Source organism: Gambusia affinis, linkage group LG04 (assembly GCF_019740435.1).
Source record: "Gambusia affinis linkage group LG04, SWU_Gaff_1.0, whole genome shotgun sequence".
Classification (NCBI taxonomy): domain Eukaryota; kingdom Metazoa; phylum Chordata; class Actinopteri; order Cyprinodontiformes; family Poeciliidae; genus Gambusia; species Gambusia affinis.
In genome coordinates this window covers 25,863,892-25,890,496 of record NC_057871.1, presented here as the reverse complement: position 1 = coordinate 25,890,496, position 26,605 = coordinate 25,863,892, and the positions used below count along the sequence as shown (strand labels likewise).

The following is a 26,605-nucleotide window of genomic DNA, read 5'->3' as shown; positions in this document are numbered from 1 at the left end:
TATTTAGCTGATGTTAAAAATCAGCTAAATATTAATCTGGTGTGACATTTCCCACCAGAATATTTTTGGTACAATAAAAATCGTTCTTTAAAGACGATCATTGGGTATTTGGGAGTAAATTTCCGGTTAGCTCAATAGCGTCAAATTGGTGCACTACGTCACGACCAAACGATTGGCGATTGGGTCAGATTTAAATCTCAACTGAGACCACGCCTCCAGGAAGCGATAGTGAACTCAGACCTTATGTAAGAAGCCAACAGAGTCGGATAAGGCGCTGGTTTCTTTACCGGCCTAATAATATATGTATTTGAACTAAAATCGAGAATGTTACAAGTAAAAAAACAAACAAACAAACAAACAAAAAATAATAAAACAACTTTCTAAGATTTTACATAAAGGTACACGAAGTAAACATTTAAAGCTCGCAACAGAGTGAGACAACTTTCAATTTAAGACTAAATTTACCATCCAAAGAATAGCCGCAGCGTTTGCTTAAAACAAAGCTGTTTCACATCAGCTTGTTACAGAATGATACCGACTCACCTCAGTCCGGTCGGCTTAGACCCTCCTGAGCTCAGCCTTCACGCCTGTCTGAGTCTGTTCCTACGCTCATCATCTTTAAGAATCGTTCAAAGATCCTCCCTCTCTGTATCTGGTGGAAACATCGACCACGAGACTCCCTGACTTTACTTCCTTGACGTTTCCCCGCTCACGGAGCGAGGAGAGGAATCGAGAACAAACCGGTTCCTCCGCATTCTGCAGGGCTGACGCCGCTTTCTGCTCCAAAGACACGGAAACCAAGTTTGGCCTCTAAATGGATGAGCATCTTGCATATACAGTCATGTAGAAAACTGCCAAACTGCAATGGAGAAATGTGTTTTGTTGGGATTTAATGGTACAGTGTAATGATTTATTTTGTTGTTGTTGTTGTTGTTGTTGTTGTTGTTGTTGTTGTTGTTACAAATAAAAGCATGAAAAGTGTGACATGCATTTGTGTTCGAGCCCCCTTTACTCTGATGCAAATAAATAATATAACGTCGAACCAGTTGCCTTCAATTGTACCTAATTAGTGGACAGAGTTCGTACTTTAGTTTTCATGATACATTAATCTGTTCGGTTCCACGTCGTATTAGAGCCGAACGTAGGTAGAAGAAAAAAAGAGTACATTTCCACCAGACATTTCATTAACGCCGACTTCATTAACATTAATGAAGTTCTGACCCATTTACAGCCACGTCCAGCATACAAAACGTCTCGGAAAAAATGTCAGTATTTGTCTATAAAAAAAAATATAAGGACGTTTTTAAGATTGAAAAGTAAAAAATTTGCTGAAATGTTTGGATTAATCTTTTTATTTTTCAAACTCAGAAATGTGATTTTTTTTTCTAAAAAAAAATAAAAATAAAAAATTCAGAGATTTTGTATTTTTTGCATAAAGTTGTTCCTCTTCTTTTCTATACAGTGGCCATAATTTGCCGTCGTGGTTCTTTAAAGGTTTGTGTGAAGTCTGCTGGAGAACCTTAAACATCATCATGGATAAAACGGGTCAGAGAAGAAGCTAGCTGTTTAAATTGGATATAATATTATGCTATGCTACGCTATTAAAAGTTTTTGAACATCTCTCAGAGCACTGTTTAATCCATCAGCGAAAAAGGAAAAAGAAAATCTTGAACTTTTTCACAAACACTTGTTTTGAATGGATCTTATAGACTAACAAAAAAAATGTAAGGCATAGCCTATTTGAAAAGTGACGCCAAAATTGTTTTTTAATATAATTATTCTAAATGTAATAAAAATTCGAAAAGTGTGGCGTTCACTCTTTATAGTAAGTAATTTTAAAGATCTCAACTGATTATGAATCGATTAGAAATCGCAGTGAATCAGGACGATGTGTGTTTGATAAAGGGTGCCCTCTTGTGGAGAGATCGGGATACTGCTACGGGAATCCCAAATCTTCACATTTATCACAGAGGGCGTTTATGTTTCGTATTTATTAAGAAAAACCCCCAAAACAAAACAAACAAAAAAAACAAAAACAAAGAAAGGATAAAAAGTGTCCGACTTGACGTCTATAGGTGTCAACGAAGCAAAAAATAAAGGATTTGATGAAGATATTGAGCGCAGCTTGTTTTCTGTCAGAGATGTGACGTTTTGGGGGCGTTTTCAATCTTCAATCATTTCATTGATTGAAGTGAATCGGTGTCTTCTCCACATATAGTGATTATTAATTAATTCCAACCGTAAGTGACGTATACCGGCAAATTTCTTTAAAATATTTTTAGTTCTTAAGCTTCATGTGTGTGTGAGCCCGTGTTTGCATCACAGGGTCCTCCTTCATCACTCCTCCTCCTCATCATCATCATCATCCTGCTGCTGCTGCTGCTGCTCCTTCTTCCTCCACATCGCAGCCATGGTGGACTCTCCCAGCGCCATGAAGAAAGCCTTTACGGTGCCGGAGATCAAGCCGCTGGACAAATACGACTTCGGCCGGGCCAGGATGTGCGCCAGCGTCCGGTGGCTGCTGTCCAAGTCGTACGGCTCTGCAGGTACAGGCTCCCCCATCACCGGGGGCGCCTCTTGGGGTGGGGCGCTTTAATGACTGATCCCGCTATAAATGGAGCTCTGAGTTGTTGCTGCTGCTGTTGTCGTTCTTCTGGGGGGAAACCGTGAGCATCTTTCCGCTCTGCGTCCCCCTTAGTGAAGAAGCCCGGACTGACTGACGCTGCTCCTGCCGCCGCGGCCTACCGGCGTCCCATCCCTCCCTCTCAGCCCACCTCCCCGGTAGATGGGGCGCTGAACGGCTGCGAGGCTTTCACCCAGTTATTAGACGTGAAAATGAAGCTTATCGGGAGGAAATCCCCCCGTGGACCGTGATGCGTGAAGGAGCTGCACGGGCTGCGATGCAACAAAGCCCATTGTGAGAGTCAGTCCGCTCGCCAGGCCCGTGGAGCGTTTTTAATTTATTTATATTAAGTCAGTCCGAACAGAAGACGCTTTATTTCTGTCCGTCTCCGTTAGGAAGACAGACAGTGTGCTGCACATGGCTGTAAGTGGGCCAAAGCTTCATAATTGTGTCAGTGTTACGCACGCACGCGGGGTTACTGCGGGAGCGCGTGCTGGTGTTTAGTGAAGGTGACACGGTGAGAAAACGGAGTATTTTTTAAAATTTCTTTCTTTGTTTGTTTTTAAGGAAATATCTGCTACAAAAAACAATTACCATAACGGAAATACAAAAAACGTCTCTGGAGACAAATTTGCGAAATCAGCGTTTCAGTTGTTCTGCAAAGCTGCACGCGCGCAGAATGAAGCGCAGTCTGCGGCAGCCTCGGTTCATTCTGCCTTTCTGATGCTTGGATGACGTTTTCCTTCTTATCGATCAGTATCGATCCGTCATTCGTTTTTATTTTACGCTAATTTATGATCTGTCCATCCACTGGTCGTACCTGGAATATCATCGAAAATCTGTTTTTCCTTTTCATATTCTTCATTTAATTCGTTTTTTAAAATTTTATTCACTCAATAAATATGAATAGTATAACAAGTAAAAGAAATCATGAATTAACTTTTTATTGGTATGAAAAGAAAATTAACTATTCAGCTCAGAGGACTATTACAAAATACACAATAAAACTTGAGCTAATTCAACGCTAACCCTTCATCATAATAGCCTTTCAAAAGCTCTTTGAAATGCAGAAACAGATTTAGTTTTTAATCTCTCTAAGATTGTCCCATACACGGACACCTTTAATTGAAACACATCTTTCTGTCGTTTCTGAATCTAATGTTTTAGTTTAAGACATTAAACGGTAGTGCTGATATTAATATCACGATAAATTACGATAAAAGTTTTTCATATGACTCGATGTCGACAACTTTGTTGAAATCAATATCTGAAATGTTGCCAAAATTGTGATGTTTTTGTTTCTCCACCATTAGCACATTTAGTAGAGAGTGAATTAGATTGATTGACAGCGCTAAGACCCTCCTTCTGGTTCTGATTGGTTGTTTTTTTTTTACTTTAGCCAGCAATAGCAGCTCAGGGAGGAAATTGATTGTTTCACAGATTTTCTGTCTCATAACAAACTGTCAGGACATGGTGACAGCTTTTAAAAATATGGCGAAAACATGTTTTTTTATTAAAGTTGTATACTGAAGCTTGAATAAAATGCAACTACATAGCATTTTCTAGAAGTCTGGATTGTTTTATGTGTGTTTTGCTTGTTGCCCATGACTGTTGCTCGTGGGGAGAGACATTTCAGTAATCTAAAACTAATATAAAAAATGTAAGCAACCTGCTTGCAAACTGTATGCCGACTGTGGTATGTAAAATTCATGAACAGTAAATGTTGTGCTGGTATCAGTACTGGGCTAAACAAAGTAAGGCTGTTGCAAGCCTTTAAAATTGTGATGCTTTTGATGGATCAGAAAGACTCAAGGAATTGTAACAGCAGCTGCGTGGGGGGGGGCAAGAACATTTTTTGTCACGGGCCCAAGATTTCTGATCAGTTCTACTGGCAGCAAAACATTTCCTCAGCATGATGCTACCACCACCATGCTTTATAGTAAGGTTAGTGAGTTAATCCTTGATTGACTCAAACACTCTGCTTGTCAGTGATCAAGTAGCATGTCTGACCATGAAAGCATTTTTGGGTTCACTTGTGAAGGTGACAGATTTGACGGTTTTTTTTTTCTTGTGTTGGCCAGCATGACTTTATTTTGAAAAATCCCACTGCTGTTCCAACAGCTTGGGTTGTTCTTGGACTTTAATTACCCAATTTTCTTTCATGTGAGGGCGACAGATTAGTCGCTGGTATTTGGGTTCATAAGCCTGAAATCTGCACATTATAGAGCCTAAATCTGAGGTTTGACCCAGCTGAGCTTTTCTTTTTCTGGCTTTCAACTTGTGAATTAAAGACGTCCTTCGTTCATCATCGGCTGGTTGTGTCAGGGTCCAAACTCTGCTGCGTAACACCGTGATGTCACTGTAGCTATTTTACACTCTCGCTAGGAAAAAACAAGAAAAGGACCCGGCTTCTTCTCATGCAAAAACCATTACATTTCAACTGTAACGGCTTTCATAGGAACCTTTCATTTGATGTAGATAATGGTGCTGGAGGAGCTGGATTTGTGGTGCACAGAAGATAAACCTGAGCGGTCTGGAGAGAAGATTCCTTGGTAATTATGGGACCTTTTTGCGTAATTACGATCTCTTATCTCATTTCCGAGATCCGTGACTCGTTTCTTTATCCGTAATTATAGTTTCTTTGGCGCTTCAGCAGAAATGTGCGCTGATGATGACATTAAAACCCTCCTCAATTTGTGGATCTAAACATGAGAAACGCAGACTTTCCCACAACATGGAATCTACAAACCAATCCCTGCTGAGAATGAAAACGTGTTTGTTTTCCTACATGTGTGTTTTTGTGCAGTGCCTCAAAATGTAACTTGTTTCTTGTTAGTGTTGTTTACATGCTCTGTGCTCTGCAGACCCATCTCATTGCCTCAGCCCTGATCGGGACAAATGGCTGCACGGTTTCCATGGAGACCAAAGGTCCCTTTTTTCTCCTTGGTGTCACTGGGCTGTAAAGTCCTGCTGATGAAGGGCCGCGGTCAGAGGATGAGGGGAAGGCGGGGCTTACATGAGGAAATCAAATCGCTCCTTGGCCCCGTTAGATGTCACGTTCAGACACAAAACAGCAGCTAGTTTTGAAGAGCTGCAGAGTCTGAGATTTCGTTTCCTTCCAGTTTTAAGGATCATCCAGAACAAGGAATGTGGGTCAGCCGTGGAAGTGAGCATGAAAAGATCCACTCACACTGGTCTGAGATGACTGCTCTCTCTCTCTCTGTCTGTCTTACCCGAGTTGAGCTGTTCATGCACATGATGGCATTATCCTCTCCTGACTTTACCGTCACCTAATTTCCACTGTCAGGAAAATCGCCTCTGGCTTTTTCCAGAACGTGCTCTGTTTTTTATCTTTCCTTTTCTCTTCTTCTACATCAGGGGTTTTCAAAGTATGAAAGGGTGAGCCCCCCTTCAAGGAGCTTAAGGCCTGCTGCGCCTCCCCCCCCCCGTGGTGGGGGGCGGAGGGGGGGGGGGGGTAACTAAGTTACTTTCCAAGTCAAGTAGTAACTAACTGCAGGAAAGTAACTAACTGCAGGATTAAGTAACTTTTTAGTTACTTTCAGCAGCTGCTAACAACAACGCTCTGCCTCCTGTGAAAATCACATTGAGCTTTGCCAATACTTAATTGTAAGTTATTTTATAATGGTAACATCAACAATGTGTCTCCACTGATAAGGTTGAACTGAAGAGGAGATTGTACAAAAAATAAAAAACATGAGTAATTTGTGTGGTCCACTGTTGTCTGGAAAACTCAAAGAAGGATTTAAAGCCCCCCTCCCCCCAGCCTCCAGATTCTGCGTTACGCCCCTGAGTTTGATGTCGCAGCACAGAGCTCCTCCTGCAGCTCCACAGCTCAGATGGCTGCGACACTTACCGTAATATTAATAATTATAACGGTGCTAACTTGCCATTATAACTATTACCAACTACGGACACGTTTATTCGTGGCTGTTTTCACGTTTATTGCGCTGTTCATATTGGTCTCGATGTTTGCAGTTTTCTGGAGCGCAACGCGAAGCTCGATGTCATTCAGAGGTAATACATTAACTTGACATTAACAAAGACACAGCGGGACGGATCATCCGGGAAATGATGAACAGGGAGAGACGGAGTAAAACTACCTTAATGACGGACAAATTCTGGGATTTATTATGAGTCTCTGCTTATTTCCAAGCCCAAATGAGCAACTTCACGTTCAAAACGAGCCCAAAAGGCGCAACCCGCCACTCATTAAATCTGCGAATTTAAAAAAATGAAGCCCAAAGCCGCTTATAATAATCGGACTTGGCGACAGAAACTCAAAATAGTTCCAGTTTTCCACCAACAAAACGCGCATCTCCCTCCATTGTTTACATTTCTGTCGCATAGAGACGTCGGTCACTCGACAAGACACGTAGAGGAAATACGATTAAATAACAAAAGAAGATAGTAACGCAAAAATGATTTTGATAAGTAACTGTAGTCTGACTACTGGATTTGAAATAGCAACGTGTTAGATTACTCGTTACTGAAAAAAGTGGTCCGACGTCAGTAACGTTACTGACGTCACTGGCCAAAACATCCTCTAAGGGGGGAAACATTTCCACTGATCCCCGCTCCACACGCGCACCCCACAGTACCAACTTTTTCCTAAATCCACAGAGTTGATCGTGTGCGTAAAAGACGTTTCTCTCACATCAGTAGACAGCAAGCAGATAGCTTTTCCGGTTTATTTTTTTCCCCTCGCACCGCGCCTCCCCTAAAGTGCTCTGGCGACCCCCAGGGGAGGCGCGCCTCACACTTTGAAAACCGCCGTTCTACATCATCTAGCGCAGTAGTGCTGCAGTTTCAAGTGCTCCAACCTGCAGCAGAGCCTCACCAGGGATTTCCTTATCAGAGAACAATGCAGAGCTGACCTTTTTTTTCTTCTTCTTCTTCTTTTTACGTCTCATATCTACAGAAAGGTCAAACATTTTCTCTATCTGCACCAAATTGCTGGGCGTAAAATGATAGATCAGTACCTTTATTCTAAACAGCTGTAACTTTTTATGAACATTTTTAATAAACTAATTCGAAATTTTTATGGTCTTTCATTTTTCAGGCACAAAGACTATTGCTCTCCTTAGTAGCGATGATGTCATCATTGTTCAGCTACAGCTTTATTTATCAGCTAGCTAACAAGGACAAGACAGGAGGTCTCGTTATCTACTTGGCTCATTTTAGAGTGAAATATAACATATATAAACCGACATAAATCTTAATACAAATCACCTCTTTTGTAGAAATGTATATTCAGAATGAGTTTCTATGAGCTTACGTGTCCACAGTTCCTTCGCTATTATTGAGCCAATGATGATATTTCATCGTTTCTCTGTAGGAACCAGCAAATAAATTTCTTTTCATCCAAAACATACTTTAATAATTCCCTCCAAAAATTAGAAGAAGACCTTCCATCATTTCCCATCTCTAAAGGCACAGTATGGTAAACAGTCTGAATTTACATCATACTTTTAAAGTTGTCGCGATCACTCAAATATTTCCTTAGACGTATTTTACAAAGCCCAAACGTTCAGCCTATTGAAGAAAACATTCTCGTGTCGCATCAGCTGTCTTGTTTTTCGCCGTTAACTAAAACAACTCAGTGAACCTCCTCTATAGTCTTTACTGCAGGTATTCGCAGTCCTTCAACTTTTCCAAATTTTGTCACTTTACAGCCACAAACGTACATTTACCTCAATGGAATTTTATGTGAAAAACCAACAGGAAGTGGTGTAAAACGGTGAGGCGAAAAATAAATTATTTTTTAAAACCCACCTTCCTAATTTTGCTGAGTGGTCTTCACATGTCGCCTGACCACTTATGTGTAACCTACTAACTAACCTCAGTACAAATACTGAAAAGTCCAAGGCTTATGAATACCTTTGCAAGCCCCTGTAGATGAATTTCTCGATCGTCTTCTGATCAAGGATCCTACATCTGATTGGACGTTTGGTCTATTTCAAAGTTGTGCGTCCAGACGGACTGTCTGACTCCAGGTTCTCTTTACTTTTCCAGAAAACGTCCCGGTGGAGCTCCGGGAGCCGCTGTACAGGGACCAGTACGAAGAAGAGCACCTGAAGCCGTCCGTCGCCAAGCTGCTCCTCTCCCCAGAGACCTACTGTCGAACCCAGGCCCTGCTGGCTCAGGGGCACAAGGGCCCCGCTCCGGCAGCGCAGGGGCCCCCAGCCGACAACTCGGCTCTGCTGCAGTTCCTCACCAAGAAAGGGTTCTGCCCGAAGGTGCAGGAGGCCGACGTCACCGAGGGGGACCTGAGCAAGAACCCCATCAACACGGTGCGTCTGAGTGTGCTACGTTTCCAGAGAAGGGAAATAAAGAAAGGAGTTGAATATATATTCATATATAATTATATTTATGTAAGCATTTACTGTTATAATATGAACTGTGTCAAAGTCAGCATGTAACGTTGTATAATATACCAGGGATGCGCAATATATCGGCGCTAACATCGGTATCGGCCGATATTAGTTATTTTTTAACAGCGTTATTGGTCCGATCAATAAAGCTGCAATCAACATTTATTTCCACCATCTTTCCCTTTGTTTCTGGAGGGGAGTGAAGGAGGATGATCATGTGGTATTTGTTTGGTCATGTGATGGTCCACGCATAGAATATCGGTTAGCAATGCTAATATCGGATATTGATATTGGCACAAATTTTCATATCGGTGCATCCTCACATTATGCTGCGATAGTACAAACAAAACATATTTGCATTGCTTTCACAAATCAAAAGTGATCAACAAAATTTGACAAAATAAAAATAAACCTTCAATTGAAAGTGAAAATGATTTCTACAAAATAATGGCATTCAATTCAAAACATGTAACATAAAATGAGTGACTGAATAAATATTCTCTCCTCTCCTAGTCCACATCTAGTGAAGTGAATCACTTAATGTTAAATATTTTTATTTCATCATCATCCTGTAAAAATAAGTTTTCACTTTGACATTGAAGGGTTTTTATACCTTAAAATTTTGTTGATCATCATCGATTTGTAAAAACAATAAAACGCAAAAACATCGATCAGTTTGCTGCCAATGTTGGATCCGTTTTCTCTCAGTACTGATCAGATTGTTGTGCGTCTGATCGATGCAGAAAGCGCATCTGGCCGTCATCGACTCGCTGATGTCACTGTCCGCCAAAGAGACAACCGAGCAGGTCAAGATGGCGGCCGAGGTGGAGCAGATTGGCGTTGGGGCGCCGTGGGAGAACGCGCTGCTGTTCTGGGTCAACCGGGTGAGGTTCCAGTACCGACCAGAGTTCTGGTTTCTGTCAGGTTTCGTAATTTAAACCTCAATGTTTTCATTGGTGATCACAATTTCAAGAGGATTTGTTTCAGTCAGTAAAGAGACAGTAGTTTTATATGAAGAAATGAAGAAGATACAATATCTCAGTAAAAGAAATATTTAAATTTTACTACAAAAAAGAAAAAAAGAAAATGGACGGTTTTCTGTTAGGCTTCATCAAACCTACTTTAAAAAATAAACTTTTTGCACAGGTAAATGTTCACGACACTATGGAAGCCCATTTCTGTCATAAAAGAAAAAAAATAAAAGTCAGACAGCAAGTCATAATTCTGAGTTTTTACGTCATAATCATGAGTTTTAGCATCATCATCATCATGAGTCATACTTACAACAATAAAAGTTATAATTTCAACTTTCAAAGTCATAATAATGGGACAGAAAGTCACAATGTTTCTCAAAGAAGGCTTGCTCCAGTACTTCATAATTATGACTTTAAAAGTCGCAATTATGACTGTATCTCACACTTTCAACGTCATATCTCAAAATGATGACTTTGAATCTCATAGTTGACTTTGAAAGTTGAAATTATAACTTTGTATCTCATAATGATGATGTTATATCTTATAATTTTGACTTTAAATCTCATAATTATGACTTTGAAAGTCAACATTGTGAATTTGTATCTCATACATTAAAACTAGTTGATCATAAAAACCCAGCTGGTAACAGGTGCTGTGTAAGGAAGCCTGTAATTAATCCCTCATCCTCTGAAAGCACATGGCGACAGTGGAAAGGAATGTTGACAAATAGATGGATGGATTTAAGGAATGCTTTTCTTATTTCGGTAATATCATTGTGTTTGTTTCCCATGTGTTTTGCACTTTCAGTTGAACCAGAAGTTAAGAGAAAGCACAGAGGAAGAGGAGCTTCCCAAGTCACAAACATGCACCGATCTGCAGCCTGTTGAAGAATCGGTAAAAAATAAAATTAATTTTAAAAAAGCATGTTCACAGATCAGTCACATAATACCTTCACTGGCTTTCACCTGCTAACCTCGACCATCACCAAACACTGTTCTAACCACACTGAAGCTGTGTTTCCATTACAAATGTGTGCAAATATTCTGCTAACGTCGAAAAAATACAAATTCGCAATTGTGGTGTTTCAATTAAGTAAGAAAACGCAAATCAGACCTGAATAAGTTTCTTTAAGTGATAAATCGTTAAAAAACATACTGCGCCATCTTTCTCCTGTCACTTCCTTTTGTCTTCTTCTTCACGGTTTGCACCAACGGCAACATCCGGTTGTTGATCACGTGACTTGTGCCATCGGGGTAGGGGGGTTCCATTGCAGTTTTGCAGAAAAAAACACTAATAAACTTATAAAGAAAACTTTAAAAAAATGTAACCGTGTTTTTATTAAGCAAATTCGTTTTTGAAACATCATGTGGTCGATGGAAACGCAGCTTGTGTTGTCTAACAGCTAACACCGGGCCTAAAACCATAACAAAAGCGCCTTACTGATTGCTAACTAATTGTTAGCTAATTGCTAACATTCAGCGACGTTGCAGCTTCTAACAGCGGCTTCGGTCTGCTTGTGTCTTTTTTCCTCCCGGTGGGGGCTCTCTGTGTTTCTTTGCTTCCCGGCAGTGTCAGTCCAACCGCTGGTACTGGAAACTAGTCCCCGTAAGTGACCTCCTCTCTTGTCCTGTTCGTGTCTCTAAAACTGTCTGTCTGCTGGGGCTGACCTTACTGTGCCTGCTGGAAATGTCGCACATATTTCTTATGTGTCCTCCTGAAAAATACTTTTTTATTTATTTATTTATTTACTTTTTGTGAAGGATTATTGCAGTTAAAACATCCTGCGAGGAGTTAAAGGGAGCGTTTGTTTGTGTTACGTGATTTGTATGTGCTTTTTGTTACAAACTGATGCTCGTAAATGTGTTTCTGATGTCTACGTTCAATCATCGGATTAATTGAGTGGAGGGAGAGAATGGGGACATTAGAAAGAGAAGATGAAGGTGAAATACAGAAGTAGTCATGCCCTCTGAACTCTTCCACGTTTGTCACATTACAAACACAAACATCACTTTATTTTATTTAATTTTATTTTTTTATCGGTTTTATGTAAATAGACCAATACAAATAGTTCATAATTGCAAACTGGAAGAAAATGCTAAAAAGAATTCTCAAAATTTTTTACAAGTGGAAATAAAATAAATTCTAAAACACTTTACTGAAGAACTTTTTAATTCAATACTTTGCAGTGTATTTTTTAACAGCCCTGCACATTTAGAAAGTAACATTTTTGCACAGAAATATTTCAGAAATATTTTTTTAAAGAGTTTTCCACAAATTCTCGACTGTATTTAGATCTGCATGTTTTAAGCCACTCCGGTTTAGCTCTTGGTGTGTGTTTAGGCTCGTTTTTCTCTCTAATGAGTTTTCTTTTAGCTTTGTCCTTTATTTAGTTCCACCCAGTTTTCCCCCACATACAGTTTTGTATACGAGCCAAAAAGTCAGAGGAATCTTGTTTGCTAATGTTCTCTAGCAAACCTTCAGAGGATTGCAGTGTTTGTAGTCAGATGAAATTACTAAATGTGTGTGATGCTGCATATTTTGAGATAAGTTAATACAGGACCAGTAGCCAATACTGATACTTATACTGATGCCAGTACTCTTTATTCAAGTATGATATATCATGAAACTTCTGATCTTTACATAATTTTGTGTTGTGTTTTTTTTTCTTAAAATCTACCACAGAATTTGCACAGAGTTTATAGGTGTCTTATACACACCTGTAACATACATGATAAACAGAAACAATAAAACAAAACATATTGTGTGCAACATCTCCTTCATAAACAAGGTGCAAAAAATTATCATTTAAGAACAAATCAAAACAAAACCTTTTTTTTTCCTTTTGAGGTAGAGTTGAAAAATGACTGTACTAAAAAATAAAATAGAATTTCAAGAGGGACTCTGAAACTAAAGTATTGATCTTAACGTGCTAATATCAATCCAATACTGATACCGGACTTAGTATCAATATTTATCAATCCGCCCACCTCTAAAAATTACACACAGGTGAAATCTAGTTGCCAGTCAGGAGACATCTGAAGGCAGCTGGTTGTACTGGTTTTATTTGGAGGAATCAGACTAAAGAGGGTCGTACTGGTAGGTGTCTTTTCAGATTTTTATTTGTAAAAAAAAACTTCAAACCCCTTGAATCATTTTGCCTCAGCTTTACAAATATATCCCACTTTGTTTTGGCCTCTATCATTGGCCAAATGTGTTTATGATGTGACAAAATATGTAAAAGCTCAAAAGGTCTGAATACTTTCACATGGCCCGGTACTTCCCTCTCTTCTTCTCTCCTCCTCCGCCTTCAGAGCAGAGCCATGTTGTGGTGTGGCGGTTTCCATAGTGACCGGCGCCCTTGTCATTTATGCCTGTTTCCCTCTCTCTGCCATCCCTCCCCATCCAGCATGCTATCGCTTTTTGTTTGAAGGAGTCGGGGAATAAGCCTCCTGTGGTAACGTATTACACCTCGCTCTTCTCTCACTCCCATCCGACTCACCCACCGATCCATCGCCACACCACTCACCTTCGACCCGACTGACTGACTGACCTCTACGGTGGCCCGGAAGTGCAAACCACTTCAACAAAGCACTAAACACGACTACACATTTAAAAACACAACCAGATTTTCAAAAACACACAACAACATTGACTAAGCACAAATTAAGAAAACACGACATTAGACAAACAGAAGAGACTGGACGATTCCACTTCTTTCTTTAGAGCCTTAAAATAATCTTTGTTTAGATAGACAGGAAGTCAGTCACAGCTCTATGTTTTTGCCAAACTGCGAAAAAAACAAAACAAACACACAAGGCTGCGCTTCATAGTTTGTCTTTACTCGAAATGTTCTTGGATAGCTGTGGCTACGTTAGCATTCATATTTTCAACAGACACACTAAAGCCAGAATAACTTCTGGTTCCGATGCCAGAAGTATTGTCCTCCAATCAGCGACATCTGAGGTTTCCTATTGGGACCTGGCTCTACCATTTTGCTAATGTCGTTGTGTTTTGTAGTTTGTAATTGTGCTCAGTTAAATGTGTTATATTTTTGAATATGTCGTATCTTTACATTTGTAGTTGTGTTTAGCAAACTGTTGAACCGGTTTGCCACTTCAGGGCCACCGTAGGATTTCGCATTAACAGCCACTCCAACCCCGAGGTTGGACGGTCGGGATCTAAATCATCTGCTTTCAGCACAGCTCACTCCCACTCATGTTTCTGTGTTAGAAAGCCGTGCTAAAGGAGGCAGATCGTCGATGTTTGACGATGGAACATCTTCAACCTCCTCCAACAATGCGGCAGAAGTTAAAATCAATGCACTCAAAGTCATGCAACATCTTTTTTTCCCCCCCGTTTGTCTCACCTGGACAATAAACCATCTAAGCAGTAACATTCACGGCTTTTTAATTTGATCTCAAAGACTTTAAACTACCAGACGTGGTCCAACTTTTCTGTTTTCGTTGCATGGACGCTGGATAACAAATTCTTGTGTTTCACGCACATTTTTCTAACCAAGGCTCTTTTCATGACTGTTTCTTTTCACGATTGAGCTTTGTGTGTGTATGTTTGTATTTATTAAATGCGGCTTGTGCTTTGTTTGTGTGGGATTTTCTTCAAACTGCAAATTGCCTGGCTTCACAGTTCGAGTCATTACTTTTGGTTCTCATGCGATGGAAGGCTTGTGCTGGCTGGTTCATGTTTACAGGGTTCCTACCTTTAATTCTTACGCGGCCGACAGTCTAAGCTAAAGTATTCTTAACTCCGCACATTTTCAGAGTTCTCTGTTTTCCTAGAAATAACTTTAAACAAATTCCAAACTCTCCCAGACTGCATGGGGACCCTGTAGTTTATTTTGTTTGCTTCTTTTAAGCCTACTTCAACGTTGTACTTGTGCTCAACGTGACTGATTCCTGTCCTGTCTGAGCTCATCTTCCTTTGTCTTTGTTTGGGGAGCTCTTCCTTTTTTTTAACTCCCTGTGTAAACATCTTTTGCTGTTCTGTCTTGTTCTCCTCTAGATTCGCTATAGAAAGGACAAAGTGCAGTCCAAGCTTACTCCCACTTTCCCTTTGGTTTCTGCGGTCAAAGATCTTTCTAACGGCTGCGCCATAGCTGCTGTTCTACACTACTACTGCCCCAGCCTGCTACCTCTAGAGGGTACTAACAAGAACATACACTGCAGTTAAAAATCAAAAAAGAAGAGACTCGATCACGGTTTCTTGCAGTAACATAACATAACATATTGGAAAATCTGCTTCTTTTGGCCAAGCATCAAATTAAGAAAGACAAGAAAACATACTGCTCGACTAAAGCTTATGTGTTTGTATAAGTCAAGCAATGACAACAGAAAAATGCATATTGGCCAACATCTGATCATGTGCACACTGCAAAAAGGCTAAATTATTTAAAGTACTATTGGTCTAAATTCTAGTGCAAAGGTCTTTGTGCACTTGAAATAAGACAAAATAAACTTACAAGTAACTTTCCAGCAAGATATAGAAACTTGTTTTAAGTCAATAATTTCTTAATGATGTTGAGAAAGGACTGGTTCTGCTGGTAGATTATTCCACTTATTATATGGATGAAATGTCATGTTACATCTGCCAGTGGAATAATTATTTATCTATAACTAATTTCTATATCTAGCTGAAAAGTTAACTTGTTAGTTTTGTCTTATTTTAAGTGTACCAGGATATTTGCGCTAGAAAGCAGACAAAAATTACTCCGTAAGTTTTTGTTTTTTTTTGTTTTGTTTTCTCAAAGTAATAATGAAAACGTTTAAAGTAATTAGAAACTCAACAGAATACATGAATTACCACCGTAAAGCAGACTGTCATGTGCTGCTGTCTGCTCTGGTTCCAGATGTTTGTCTGAAGGACACCATGTCTGTGGCCGACAGCGTCTACAACCTACAGCTGATCAAGGAGTTTTGTGAGAGTAACTTACAGAGCTGCTGCCCCCTGGCTGTGGAGGACCTGCTGTACGCTCCACCAGCTCTTCATGTAGGCATACAGATCTTTCACACTGATGATGATATTGCTAGATATACAATATAAAGCACCCTGCAAAGATCTTGTGTCATCTGCGATTTCCAATTATTTTGTTGCTAAGCTAGCTCTCTTTTCATTTCTATGCTAGTTTCTAAGCTAGCAAAGCCAGACTTTCCTTTAATCATTTAAAGAGGTATTGCTGTCTTTCAAAATTTTCTTGTTTCCACATTTTGGACTTTGGGTGCCTTTCCACTTATTCTTAGCAGGTGGCTTTTCTTCTGTGTGGTTTCTATTAAATGAGGAAAGTGGACAAGTGGAGGGCTGAGTAGACATCAAAGTGTAAAGAAATGGTGGTCTGAAATGTTTGCACAATGCTTTTTTAGATGAAAAAAGTGTAGATGTTCTCAAGTATATGTTTGTATGTACAAAAAGCCTCTTGGAGAACAACAGTCGGGTGGGATGTGGTCGACTTATTGCGTTTCAGACGCACCGGGATGGAGAAGGAATGATCACTTAGCGACCGCTAGTTAGCAATCAACATGAGACCTTAGCGAAGGATTTAGTAGGAATGCTTTTTGCTGTGGTCTTTGGATAATGTCAATCAGCAATATTTATCATTTAGATAAACAAATGGCAGTGTAACTATTTATTCCCCTGCAGCTGAATATGATGAGCTTCATAGCAGAGCTGCTGGAGTGGTTTGAGGTTAAGAAGCCGGATTTTGTGAAGCCCATCCAACCCGTTGACCTCACAGGTTAGTGCCTCCACCACGCTTCATTTGCTTCTATCATGGCTACATGCGTGTTTCAGTAACACACACCCTGTATTTGCATGTGTATCTTCTAGATATCTCAGGATTACTTGACTGTACAAGTCCTGTCATTGGGAACAGCAACAGGTACTAGCTTCCTGTTAGACACACTTGAAGCATTTGATATTGGAAACCGTTTCATTGCATAAGCCACTTGTAATTGATAAATCATAGAAGCGATTGTTACTCTAAAATGGCGGAAAACTAGTAGATACAATTGTATTGGAAATGCACTTCTGCTATCGTTTGGTGAGACGTCCATTGTTAAACTAAAAGCTGCAGTGAATGCTGGTTCTTCGTCTTCTAATTCTCTCAAGGTATTTCACGTGCGAATGTGTAACCGAGGCTTTAGACTTCTCACGTTTTGACATCCACGGTTTTCATTTGCATAGATAGATTCTGCAAGAACATTTGGAGCGACCTGAAAAGAGAGTTTTGTAGATTAAGGTTCAAGTCTTAGGTGTGAGTGAAGTCTAGAGGGATATAAAACTTTCTTTTCTGTTTCAGGCTATTTAAGAGATGTTTTTATGTCTGCTTGCTATCTGCAAATTTGTCTGTTAAACGTAAACACTCAGAAATGGTAAAAGCTAAATAATTGGATGTCTCTCATTTCTCTGGTAGTGGCTCTCCATCGTTCATCTTCAAACAGCCTTTTGTGCCCATCTCCTCCCCAGTGTCTCCAGGTATGACAATCTACACTTTGCATCCCAGCAGCATTGTACACTTTCTTACACTTTCATTGATTGTGTCTAACAACCCTTTGCAGAAAACAAGAGCTGGACAAAGAAACAAATCGGGTAGGTGAACACGAAAGCTTCTTTTTTTTTTAAATTATTGTAAATGTGTCGTATTCGTATTTTAATTTCTTTACTCTTCTTATGTTGGCTTCTGTGGTTTCTGCTTCTCAAACGCTCGTTGGCATCCATCTTTGTGTCGTCACCCACCACTCCGCAGTCGTCCTCTGTCAGCAGTGACGTTCAGCATCCCATTCGGCCTGGACAGTGATGTTGACATTGTCATGGGAAACCCAATAGATTCTGTCTTTCGCTCTGTCAGCACCGACAACCTCGCCACGGGCATCCCGGCTCTGAGCTCACCGGCAGCGGCAGCAGGGATGACTCGCGTCCCCTTCAGCCCTCCAGAGGACCTGAGCCACCTGGTCAGCGCCTCAGCCCCATCACAGCGTTCCTCCTGGTTCCCCTATGCACAAACGGCGCCGTTGGGAGAGCTGCCGACCATCGAGGAGGCCCGGCAGGTGGTTCACATACCCGGTGGCAAAGATAGAAAGAAGGGAAGATCGACTGAGAAGAGTGGACGCAATGGGTTTACAAGCCGGCCGGAGCCAAGGCTGTGTCCAGAGGGAGCTCCTGCAGGGTTCTTTCTCCACTCCCCTGAAGAGGACGGTCCCCTGCTCAGCAGCTCGGCTCCCTGTCGCTCTGGAGTCCAGTACCGACCGGTCAGAGGGGATGCTGGGAGTGCTGAACGACAAGGTCGGAGAGAGCGATCAAGAAAGCACTCTGATATGTCACGCGACGATGACTCCGTCTTGAGAGACGGCAGCATTGACTCATCCGAAGCATCGGATGACGCTCCCAGGAACGCCCCCGGGAACATTCGGCCGTCTGCCGGCAGGGAGAGTCACAACAACAGCAGCCCACGCATGACGAGCTTCGCCGAGCGCCGAGACAACAGACGGAGACACCCGGCCACTCCAGGGGAAGAGTTGACTTCCGCTCCGACCCCAACAACTCCAACCCCAGGCACGCCATACACTCCCTCCACCCCAGTGTCCAGTCAGCAGGGGAGTCCGGGTCTCCGAGGGCCAGAGCCGGGCTCTGAAGCCTGGGAGCTGGGTGCCCGGCTTGAAGAGAAGCGCAAAAATATCGAGGCCCAAAAGAGACGCATCGAAGCTATTTTTGCAAGGCACAGGCAGAAACTTGGAAAAAATGCTTTCCTTCAGCTGAAAAGAGAGCAAGGCGAGGGGGGGGTGGAGGGCGCAGAGGAGGACGGCTTGACCCTTGAGGAGCGTCTGACTCGAATGGAGGAGCAACTGAAACAGGAGGAGGAGAAGGAGACGGGGAAAGACAAACCGCCTGTTTCCAACCTGCCTCGTTTGGAGAAACAGGTCACCTTCTCCGTGGACAGCAAGAAAACAGGCGAGAAAGAAAAAGGAGCAGAGATGGGAGAAAAAAAAGGCACAGAGAAAGGAGGGGAAGGTGTCATTGTGGAGTACAATGAGGTGGTGCAGAAGTTGAGTGAAGCCCTGCAGTCTCTCCAAAAAGACATGCAGAAACTTACGGAACAGCAGCAGCAGCTCATGAGCAACCAAAAACCCAGGAATATGTCCAAAACCACCCCACGAAGTAGTTCCAAAACTCCTCCCCACACACCAACAAAGACACCACCAAGAACACCGACCAGGACTCCCTCCAGGAGCGCCACTAAGGCCTGGGTGATCCCTGCTGCTTCCAACACCTCACCTGCATCCTCTCCATCCCGCCGCTCCCACCTTCCTTCCTCCTCCGCCTCTCCCAAAGCGGTCATCTCCAGCTCATGCCCAGCTCCTCGAACTAAGCTCCACTCCTTCTCCTCCCCTCGCAGCCCCAAACACAGCACCCGTCCCCACCACAACCAGCCCCACCCACGGCCCTCTGAGCTCAAGTTCCCTCCGCTCAACCGCGTTTTGACGCCCACGCAGAACGTGGACACCATCCCGCACCTGCGCCGTGTCTCTCCCAGCAAGTGTCAAGTCCAGACATCGTCTTCCTTCCGCATCGGCGGACCTCGGACCCCTCAGGGGCCTCCTCAGCCCATTCAGCTGCTGCCGCCGCCGCCTGACGAGAGCACCTCAGACACGGGCTCCAGTGAGACGCCCACCCAGTTCAGCCTGGAGCTGGAACAGGAGGACTCAGAGTCCGTTGGGGCACTTCCGGTCATGCCTCAGTTCAGACAAGAGAGGCCGAGGGCCGTCGGAGGCAGCAGCTCCGGCGCTCCTTCTGAGTGCTCGTTTGAGAGCGACACGCTGTCCCTTTCTGCTGCGTTCAGCGCAGGAGGTGAAGGAGAAAGAGACGACAGTCCTAGGCAGCCCTGCAGCCTGATTGAGGCGTCTCTGTCATCTGTTGGAGGGCCAGAAGGGGGCAGCGATGAACCGACTGACGAGGGCCAGGAGTTTTCCTCTGATTCCATGAGTGACCACACAGAATCTGCTGCCGAGGCTGCAAGAGGACCAGTTCCTCAACAGCAAGACGCAACAAGCCCACTTAATGGAGCAGCAGAGGGCAGCGATGGGCCAGAAGCACAAACAGAACCAGCAGAGGAGCACAGCGGATTCACCGAGGCAGCAGAACCAGGCGGGGACAAGAAAGAAGAACAGGGGACAAGAGGAGGAGTCGGGTTCTTCTTCAAGGTTTGTGTTTCAAAATGCTGCGCAGCAACAAAATCACAGCAGTTCAGCTTATCTGAAAGCTCAGGAACAAATGGAGTTTTCTCAAACTCTCTCTGCTTTTCAGTGATTCCCTGGGTTCCTGTTTACTCGCTACATGTACAGAGTTTGATTAGATATTTTCCAAGCATGAATAAGAACGAAAAAACAAAATGTAGAATTTGTAGTTCCACATTTTATAAAGCATGTGGTGGACCAACACAGACTGACTCATAACTATAAAGAAGAAGGAAAATGAAACTTGACATTCAGCGTTTTATTTTACAAATAAAAGTCTGAAAAGATACTGTTAGCTAAATCGAGTGCAACCAACTAGTGACTAATTTAATCTCTATATATAGAAAGTTATTTAATTCAATTCAGTTATTTTTATATAGCACCATTTCACAATAAATGTCGCCTTGAGACACCTTGCAAAAAAAGTCATCTCAGTTCAATCACACATGCGTCTAGTTGATCCTAATTATCAAAGAGTGCGTTGAGCTCAATTAATTATTAAAACTTTAAAAGTACCTCTCAGTGCAGACGGTTGTAAATGGCCTAATATAAGAGTACTGTTGTGATGATGTGCAAAAAGCAGGGAGCAGGAAAGAGCAGGAGCTTCTTAAAGAGACAGAGGCCCAGTTTCCAGAAGACAAATTTCAAAATCAAGTCATGTTTGACATATATAACATTTTTATGAAAGTAACACAGTTACTTGATTGTGCTATAAAATGGCACCACCAGCCTAGAAAATCCATTATACCGTCCCTTCAAGGTTCCTGGTTTTCCGTTTCGCCTGTTTTAGGACTTTGCCAGTTATGTGGATGATGGCGCATTTGTGTGTTTGCAGGAGGATGTGCACAGTGAAGGGGAGATGGCTCAGCGGAGAGCTCTGCTGTTAGAAAGACAGCAGAAGAGAGCAGAGGAGCTGAAACGGAGGAGACAATGGCATGAACAGGAGAGAGAAAACAGGTGGCTCCTTTGCAGACCTTCTATTTTTTTAAATGCTTAAAGTCAAGCTGCTAACGTAACGTAAACCTTTCCTCCTCCTGGTCCTCAGACCGGCGTCCTCTGAAAGAAGAGCGGCGTCGCCCTCCAACACCTCGCCGTCCCACACCCCTCCTGCCACCCCAGCGCGCCGCGGCGACTTCACACGAGGCGAGTACGAGCGGCGGCAGCAGCTGAGGATCATGGAGGACCTGGACAAAGTCCTGAAGCAGAAAACGACCAACCACCCGGGTCGAACGGCCGCGAAGAAAACCCGCTCACGGCCTCGCAGCATGACCCGGGAGGAAACCAAGCTGTCTCTGAGTCCAGCCAAAGGGGCTCCTGGTAAAATAAGAAAGAATGAGGTAGCAGCATGTGTCAGTCGTTAGAACTGACTGAACTCTTGCTTCCTCAGGTTCTCAGCTGACGAAGGTCTACTCACACTCCTCACTAAACCTCGCAGCTACAGACGAGCCTGGAAACAACATCAAGAAAGCCCAGAGGTACGCCTTTTCCTCAAAATAAGACCCAATGTTCTAACGTCTCTGTTTCATCAAAAAAAAATTAAAATAGAAATGTTGATTTTTCATCTTTTTTTCTTTTTTTTTTACTCAAACTTTAGAGATTCGGTCTTGGAATTTTATTGGATCGGAAATTTGCCTATAATTTCTGCCAACAGGGTCACAGACCATCACAACTTGAAAAGTCTTGGCTAAGAATATCTCTGCAATTTACTGTATAAAATTATTCCAAAAGGAAGTGCGTAAGAATGTATTTTGAACTTTTGAAAATTTTCAAAAATTTACAAGTTGTTTTTTTTTCTAGAAAATCCCAGAAGTTTTTTGCTGTAAATATTCTCCTTCTCTTTGTTCTATCAACAACGGCCCTAACACATCATTTCCAATGTGGCTCTAAATACATCAGATTTAGCAAAATGCTACTTTCCATACTCAATTATGAGGGAACATTTGCAGCGGAGGCCCCCCGCCCGCCCCGGGTCTCGTTCCTCCAGATGAACCGGGTCGTGGAATGAGATGAAGGCTCAGCTCAGCGTTCTGCTGTTTGTGTTCCCTCCAGCAGCCGCGTTGGTTCACCTTCGCCATGTGTGACGCCAAGCAGACCCATAAATCAGAACGGAGACAGAGACTGGGAGTCTGGTTCCAACGGGACCTCGCCTGCCCCAGAATACACAGGTACAGCAGCACTAACCGGTCCAGACATGCGTTCAGTGTTGTAAGAAATATGTCAGAGTCTCCTGCTGAATAACTAACGAATCAGTCTGGTAAATGGGAATCACTTTCCTTCCAAGGGAACAATTCCTGTCGTTTCTATCGGTCAGTTCTGTTGTTGATCAAATCAGGCATAAAGTAGATACCACCTAAAGATGTTGATAAAGTCGTCTACTTTTCCCATCTGAATGTAAATCTATAAAATAATAAACTGACATGACATCAGTTGTTGAGGCTAGCAGTGAAGTGCAAACAAAATACTCCTACTGATAAGAATAAAACAGAAAAACTGAAGCTGGCTCACACAATTCTTTTAAGACATTCAAATTTTAAATGCAGGTGATACGTCATATTTAAGAATTTATTATCATTTAAGGAGAGTTGTTAACCCGACATTCACTTACAAGTGTGATTGAAGCTTCATCTTGAAGAGCCATGTGCAGACCTGGCTGAACTGATAAGTGATTAAAAGGGCAGTATTATATTCTCCAGCCACATAATGCAATTTTACAGCACCATCAAGAGCTGAAGTACGATAGCTTCAGTCGTTAAAAGTGTAACTTAAATTTTACTCTGTAGTTTAACACCTTGAAATTAGTCCTCTGTCACTTTAAAAGCTCCTGCTCTTTCTGAAACTCCGCCTTCAGGAAGTCGTCACCATGTTTTTACCAGCGTTGCTCTGAGGAGTCGTTCCTATACTGAGCTCAGCAGACGTTCCACCTGGTGTCTGCTAATTGCTGCTGGCTAGTCTGAAGGAGCTGAGTGGGGGGAGTTGAGGAGGAGTGGTGCGCTGTGAGGCGGAGCTAGGTCCACCCAGGCGTTTTGGACAGCTGAATGGTTGCTGTGGGAGATTAAAGGGTTTCTCAGATCAAATTAACAGTCAAGTTATGCTTTTGATGACAAAATAACATCATTACAAGATGTAAACCTCAAAAATAGTTGATTTTACACAACACTGCCCATTTAAAAATAACAAACACAATTGCAGGTTTGTCTGAACTGAAGGTTTTCAGGCTCTGTGCTCACTGAATGATGACAGTCAGATTCTGAACGCCGCTGAAATTTGAGGCCGGGGAGAAAGTAAAAGGTGGAAACGTCACACGTTTGAATGCCGTAATTTTCAGTTTTCGGTCACGGCTTTCTGTTTTTCAGGTCCAAAACTCTTCAAAGAGCCAAGCTTCAAGTCCAATAAGTTCATCATTCACAACGCTTTGTCGCGCTGCTGCCTGGCCGGAAAGGTGAACGAGTCACAAAAAAACAAGATAGTCGAGGTGGGTGTCAGGTTCAAACACCTATTAAAGACAAAATTAATTAAACACAAGAAAGACAAGAGAGATGGATTCTGAATACTCGCGAGGAGAACAGACAGAGATGTGCTTTCAGTTACAATCTCCTACCGCTCTGAAATCACATATACCTGCTCCTCTGTTTTTAATGCATTTAGGATCCCTCTCACATTGGGCGCTGCAACTCTCAAAGGGCGGGGGAAACAAATCATCACATAGTTGCAGCGCTAATGACAATCACTATCTAGACACATGTTCTCTACACACTAGATTCTTCTGTCCCAGGCACGGCGTCGAGCAGAACAAGTTGTATGGCTTCACGGTGACGGCTTTGTTGATATCTAACAGGTCAAGGAGAGCAGAGTTTCCGGCCGGGCCGTAAACTCTGCTGGAAGTGGTTGTCACTGCTTTCTCTCAGTAAGGCCTCAGGAAGGAATCAAAGTTATTCAACACACAGAAACATTCTTTATACTAAGATTAAAATGAAGTAAAAGCATATAAGTAAAAACATTATAAAGGAATAACTATAAGGCTACATGAACAACAAATAATTGATAATACCAATAATACAATTTACCCAACAGTGGGGGTTTCATTTCTTCTTTGTTTTTTTTCTTTTCATTTGCAGAAACTCTTCTGATTGTGTGTAAAAATCGGAACGAAAATGTTGATTTCTTCACTTTGCTGCTCCTCCAGGAGATGGAGAAGAGCTCCGCCAACCACTTCCTCATTCTCTTCCGCGACGCCAGCTGTCAGTTCAGGGGCGTCTACACCATGAACCCCGACACCCAGGAGCTGGTGCGGCTGGCGGGCGTGGGGCCGCGCTCCGTCAGCTCCGGCCAGGTGGAGTCCATCTTCAAATACAGCTCCGACAGGAAGCAGTTCAGCTCCATCCCGTCAAAAACCATGGGGATGAGCGTCGACGCCTTCACCATCCCCAGCCAGCTGTGGCAGGGCGGCGGCGGTGGCAGCGGAGCGGGGGGCGGCGGCAGCAGGAGGGCTAGCGTCGCTAAGAAGGTGGCCGTCTCCAAGTGAGGACGACTGTACTTTGGTTATTACAGTGAAAAAGCTATTCAGATTCACAACAAAGTTATTTATGTGAAGATGGATCCTCATGTGATAGATTTTTTTTTTCTTTAAGTACTAGAAAAATAAACTTCTGTTCCCTTTACATCTTTATAAAATGTCCACTGTGCAAATATAGCAGAACAGAAGCATATTTCAAAAGAAGAAATGGGGCATTTGTTTTAAAAAAAGGTTGCTGATTTACTCAATTTATACCCATTAATTCTTTGAAGCTCAAACTTGAGCTTTTCTGTTGAAAGAAAAGCCAACACCTTTTGATTTGCACATTAAAACAATAAACTTTTGGATTGTTTCTGTTTCTCTTGGCCTCAGAAAATGCCTTTTAAGACAGATGGACTGACTGAACTTTTGATTTGTTATTCATTTATTTTTTTTACTTTGATGTTATCTCTCTCAGTACCTGTTGCCATGTGGATGAAAGCACATTAAATAGCCATAAACAAGTGAAGCAGAGATGAAGTCTGAGGACATTGTTCGGATGTTATTTATTTCTGGCGGTTTTCGTAACTGCAGCATGAATGATTCTTTACTCTATGTGGTGAAATGATATCACAATGTAAGCTTGTGACGTAATGAAACTGACCATGTGTGAGCATCAGATGCTGATTTTAAAAAATGTTTTTGTACAGAAAACTTTCAGCATAATACCGAATGATGTGAGAGAGGAACCTGGACTGTCATGCTCTCAGGTGGAGATGAGAGCTGATAGCCGACAAATAAATACAAACTTGGATCTGAGTGGATTATTTAATTCATTTTTTTTTATTTCAGAAATGTGCATGATGCATTTTTTAACACTACAATAAATCTCAAAAAGGAGAAACCAGGAATGATTGATTCAATAATTCATACAATTTTTTGTTACACTTCCTAGATTTAAGGTACTAGTATGTGTAAAAAGTTTTAATATTGCAAGAAAGTGCAGTAATTCCTCCCACTCACCTCAAAAAGTGAAAATCCTATATAGAAGTATCACATACAGATGTTTTGTTTCTAGTAATTTTGATAATTTTGATTAATAGTATCTCAGAAAATTAGAATACTGTGATAATTAGATTAGATAATTATCTTCCATTAATTATCTTAATGGAAGATAATTACCTCAAAACAACTGCAAAGGTTTTACTCAGCCTTTAAAATGTTGGCCACACAGCCACTGACTTTTCAATAAAAGTTCACAAAACTTTATTTTCTCCAAATGTAAAAACCGAATTTCGTAACGGTGTCTTTTCATAAATTTATAAACGCTATTAAAATCACACGTGAATAAGTCTGTTCACGCGATAAATCGCGAAAAAAACGAAAAAAAAAACACGCAGCGCCATCATCCTCCTACCACTTCCTGTCGGCTTCTTCGTGTTTTCCGTGCGTAGCATCATCCGGGTGCTAATCACATGACTTGCGTGATGCAACAAAGTGTTTCCATTGCAGTTTTACGAAATACACTAACTTCATACAGCTGAAAAACTTCCTTTGAGTGTATAGACGTGTACAAACTTTTTATTAAAGTATCTGTTTTTGATACGTCCAAAAATAGTGTTCTAATTTTCTGATGCAGAATTTGTGGTTTTCTTTCCTTTTGTATTTTTAATCAATAAAAATACAAAAAAATAAAAGCTTGAAATATGTTTACTCCAATTGTAAATGGCCTGAAGTAGCTTCTAAGCTAGCATGAATTTCCTTCTAGTAGAGCCAGAGGCATTGGATCTGTAAACTAAACTAATGCTACTGAAGTTTTATCAACATTTATTTGCCATTCTTTCCTACCACACATTTAACAACGTCACATCATTCACACTTA

The 26,605-nt window shown here is 41.9% G+C and overlaps 1 protein-coding gene across 7 annotated transcripts; it reads left to right on the top strand.

Annotated features, from left to right (window-relative positions):
• Window positions 1-2,368: 2,368 nt before the first annotated feature.
• LOC122829899 (calmodulin-regulated spectrin-associated protein 3-like) lies at window positions 2,369-25,550 on the top strand. 7 transcript variants are annotated; one of them, XM_044114807.1, is made up of 19 exons: window positions 2,369-2,546; window positions 8,657-8,934; window positions 9,759-9,899; window positions 10,798-10,884; window positions 11,560-11,595; window positions 13,397-13,444; window positions 15,010-15,148; window positions 15,854-15,993; window positions 16,642-16,735; window positions 16,828-16,879; window positions 17,414-17,475; window positions 17,559-17,589; window positions 17,849-20,198; window positions 21,067-21,188; window positions 21,277-21,548; window positions 21,619-21,706; window positions 22,281-22,396; window positions 23,585-23,703; window positions 24,415-25,550. In XM_044114807.1, the coding sequence occupies exons 1-19, from the start codon at window positions 2,411-2,413 to the stop codon at window positions 24,751-24,753; spliced, it is 4,650 nt and encodes a 1,549-aa protein (XP_043970742.1). In that variant the 5' UTR covers window positions 2,369-2,410; the 3' UTR covers window positions 24,754-25,550. The 7 variants fall into 7 exon arrangements, with proteins under 7 accessions (XP_043970742.1, XP_043970739.1, XP_043970738.1 ...); XM_044114804.1 differs by having other exon boundaries at window positions 17,747-20,198; window positions 22,284-22,396; XM_044114803.1 differs by having other exon boundaries at window positions 17,747-20,198.
• The last annotated feature ends 1,055 nt before the right edge of the window (window positions 25,551-26,605 follow it).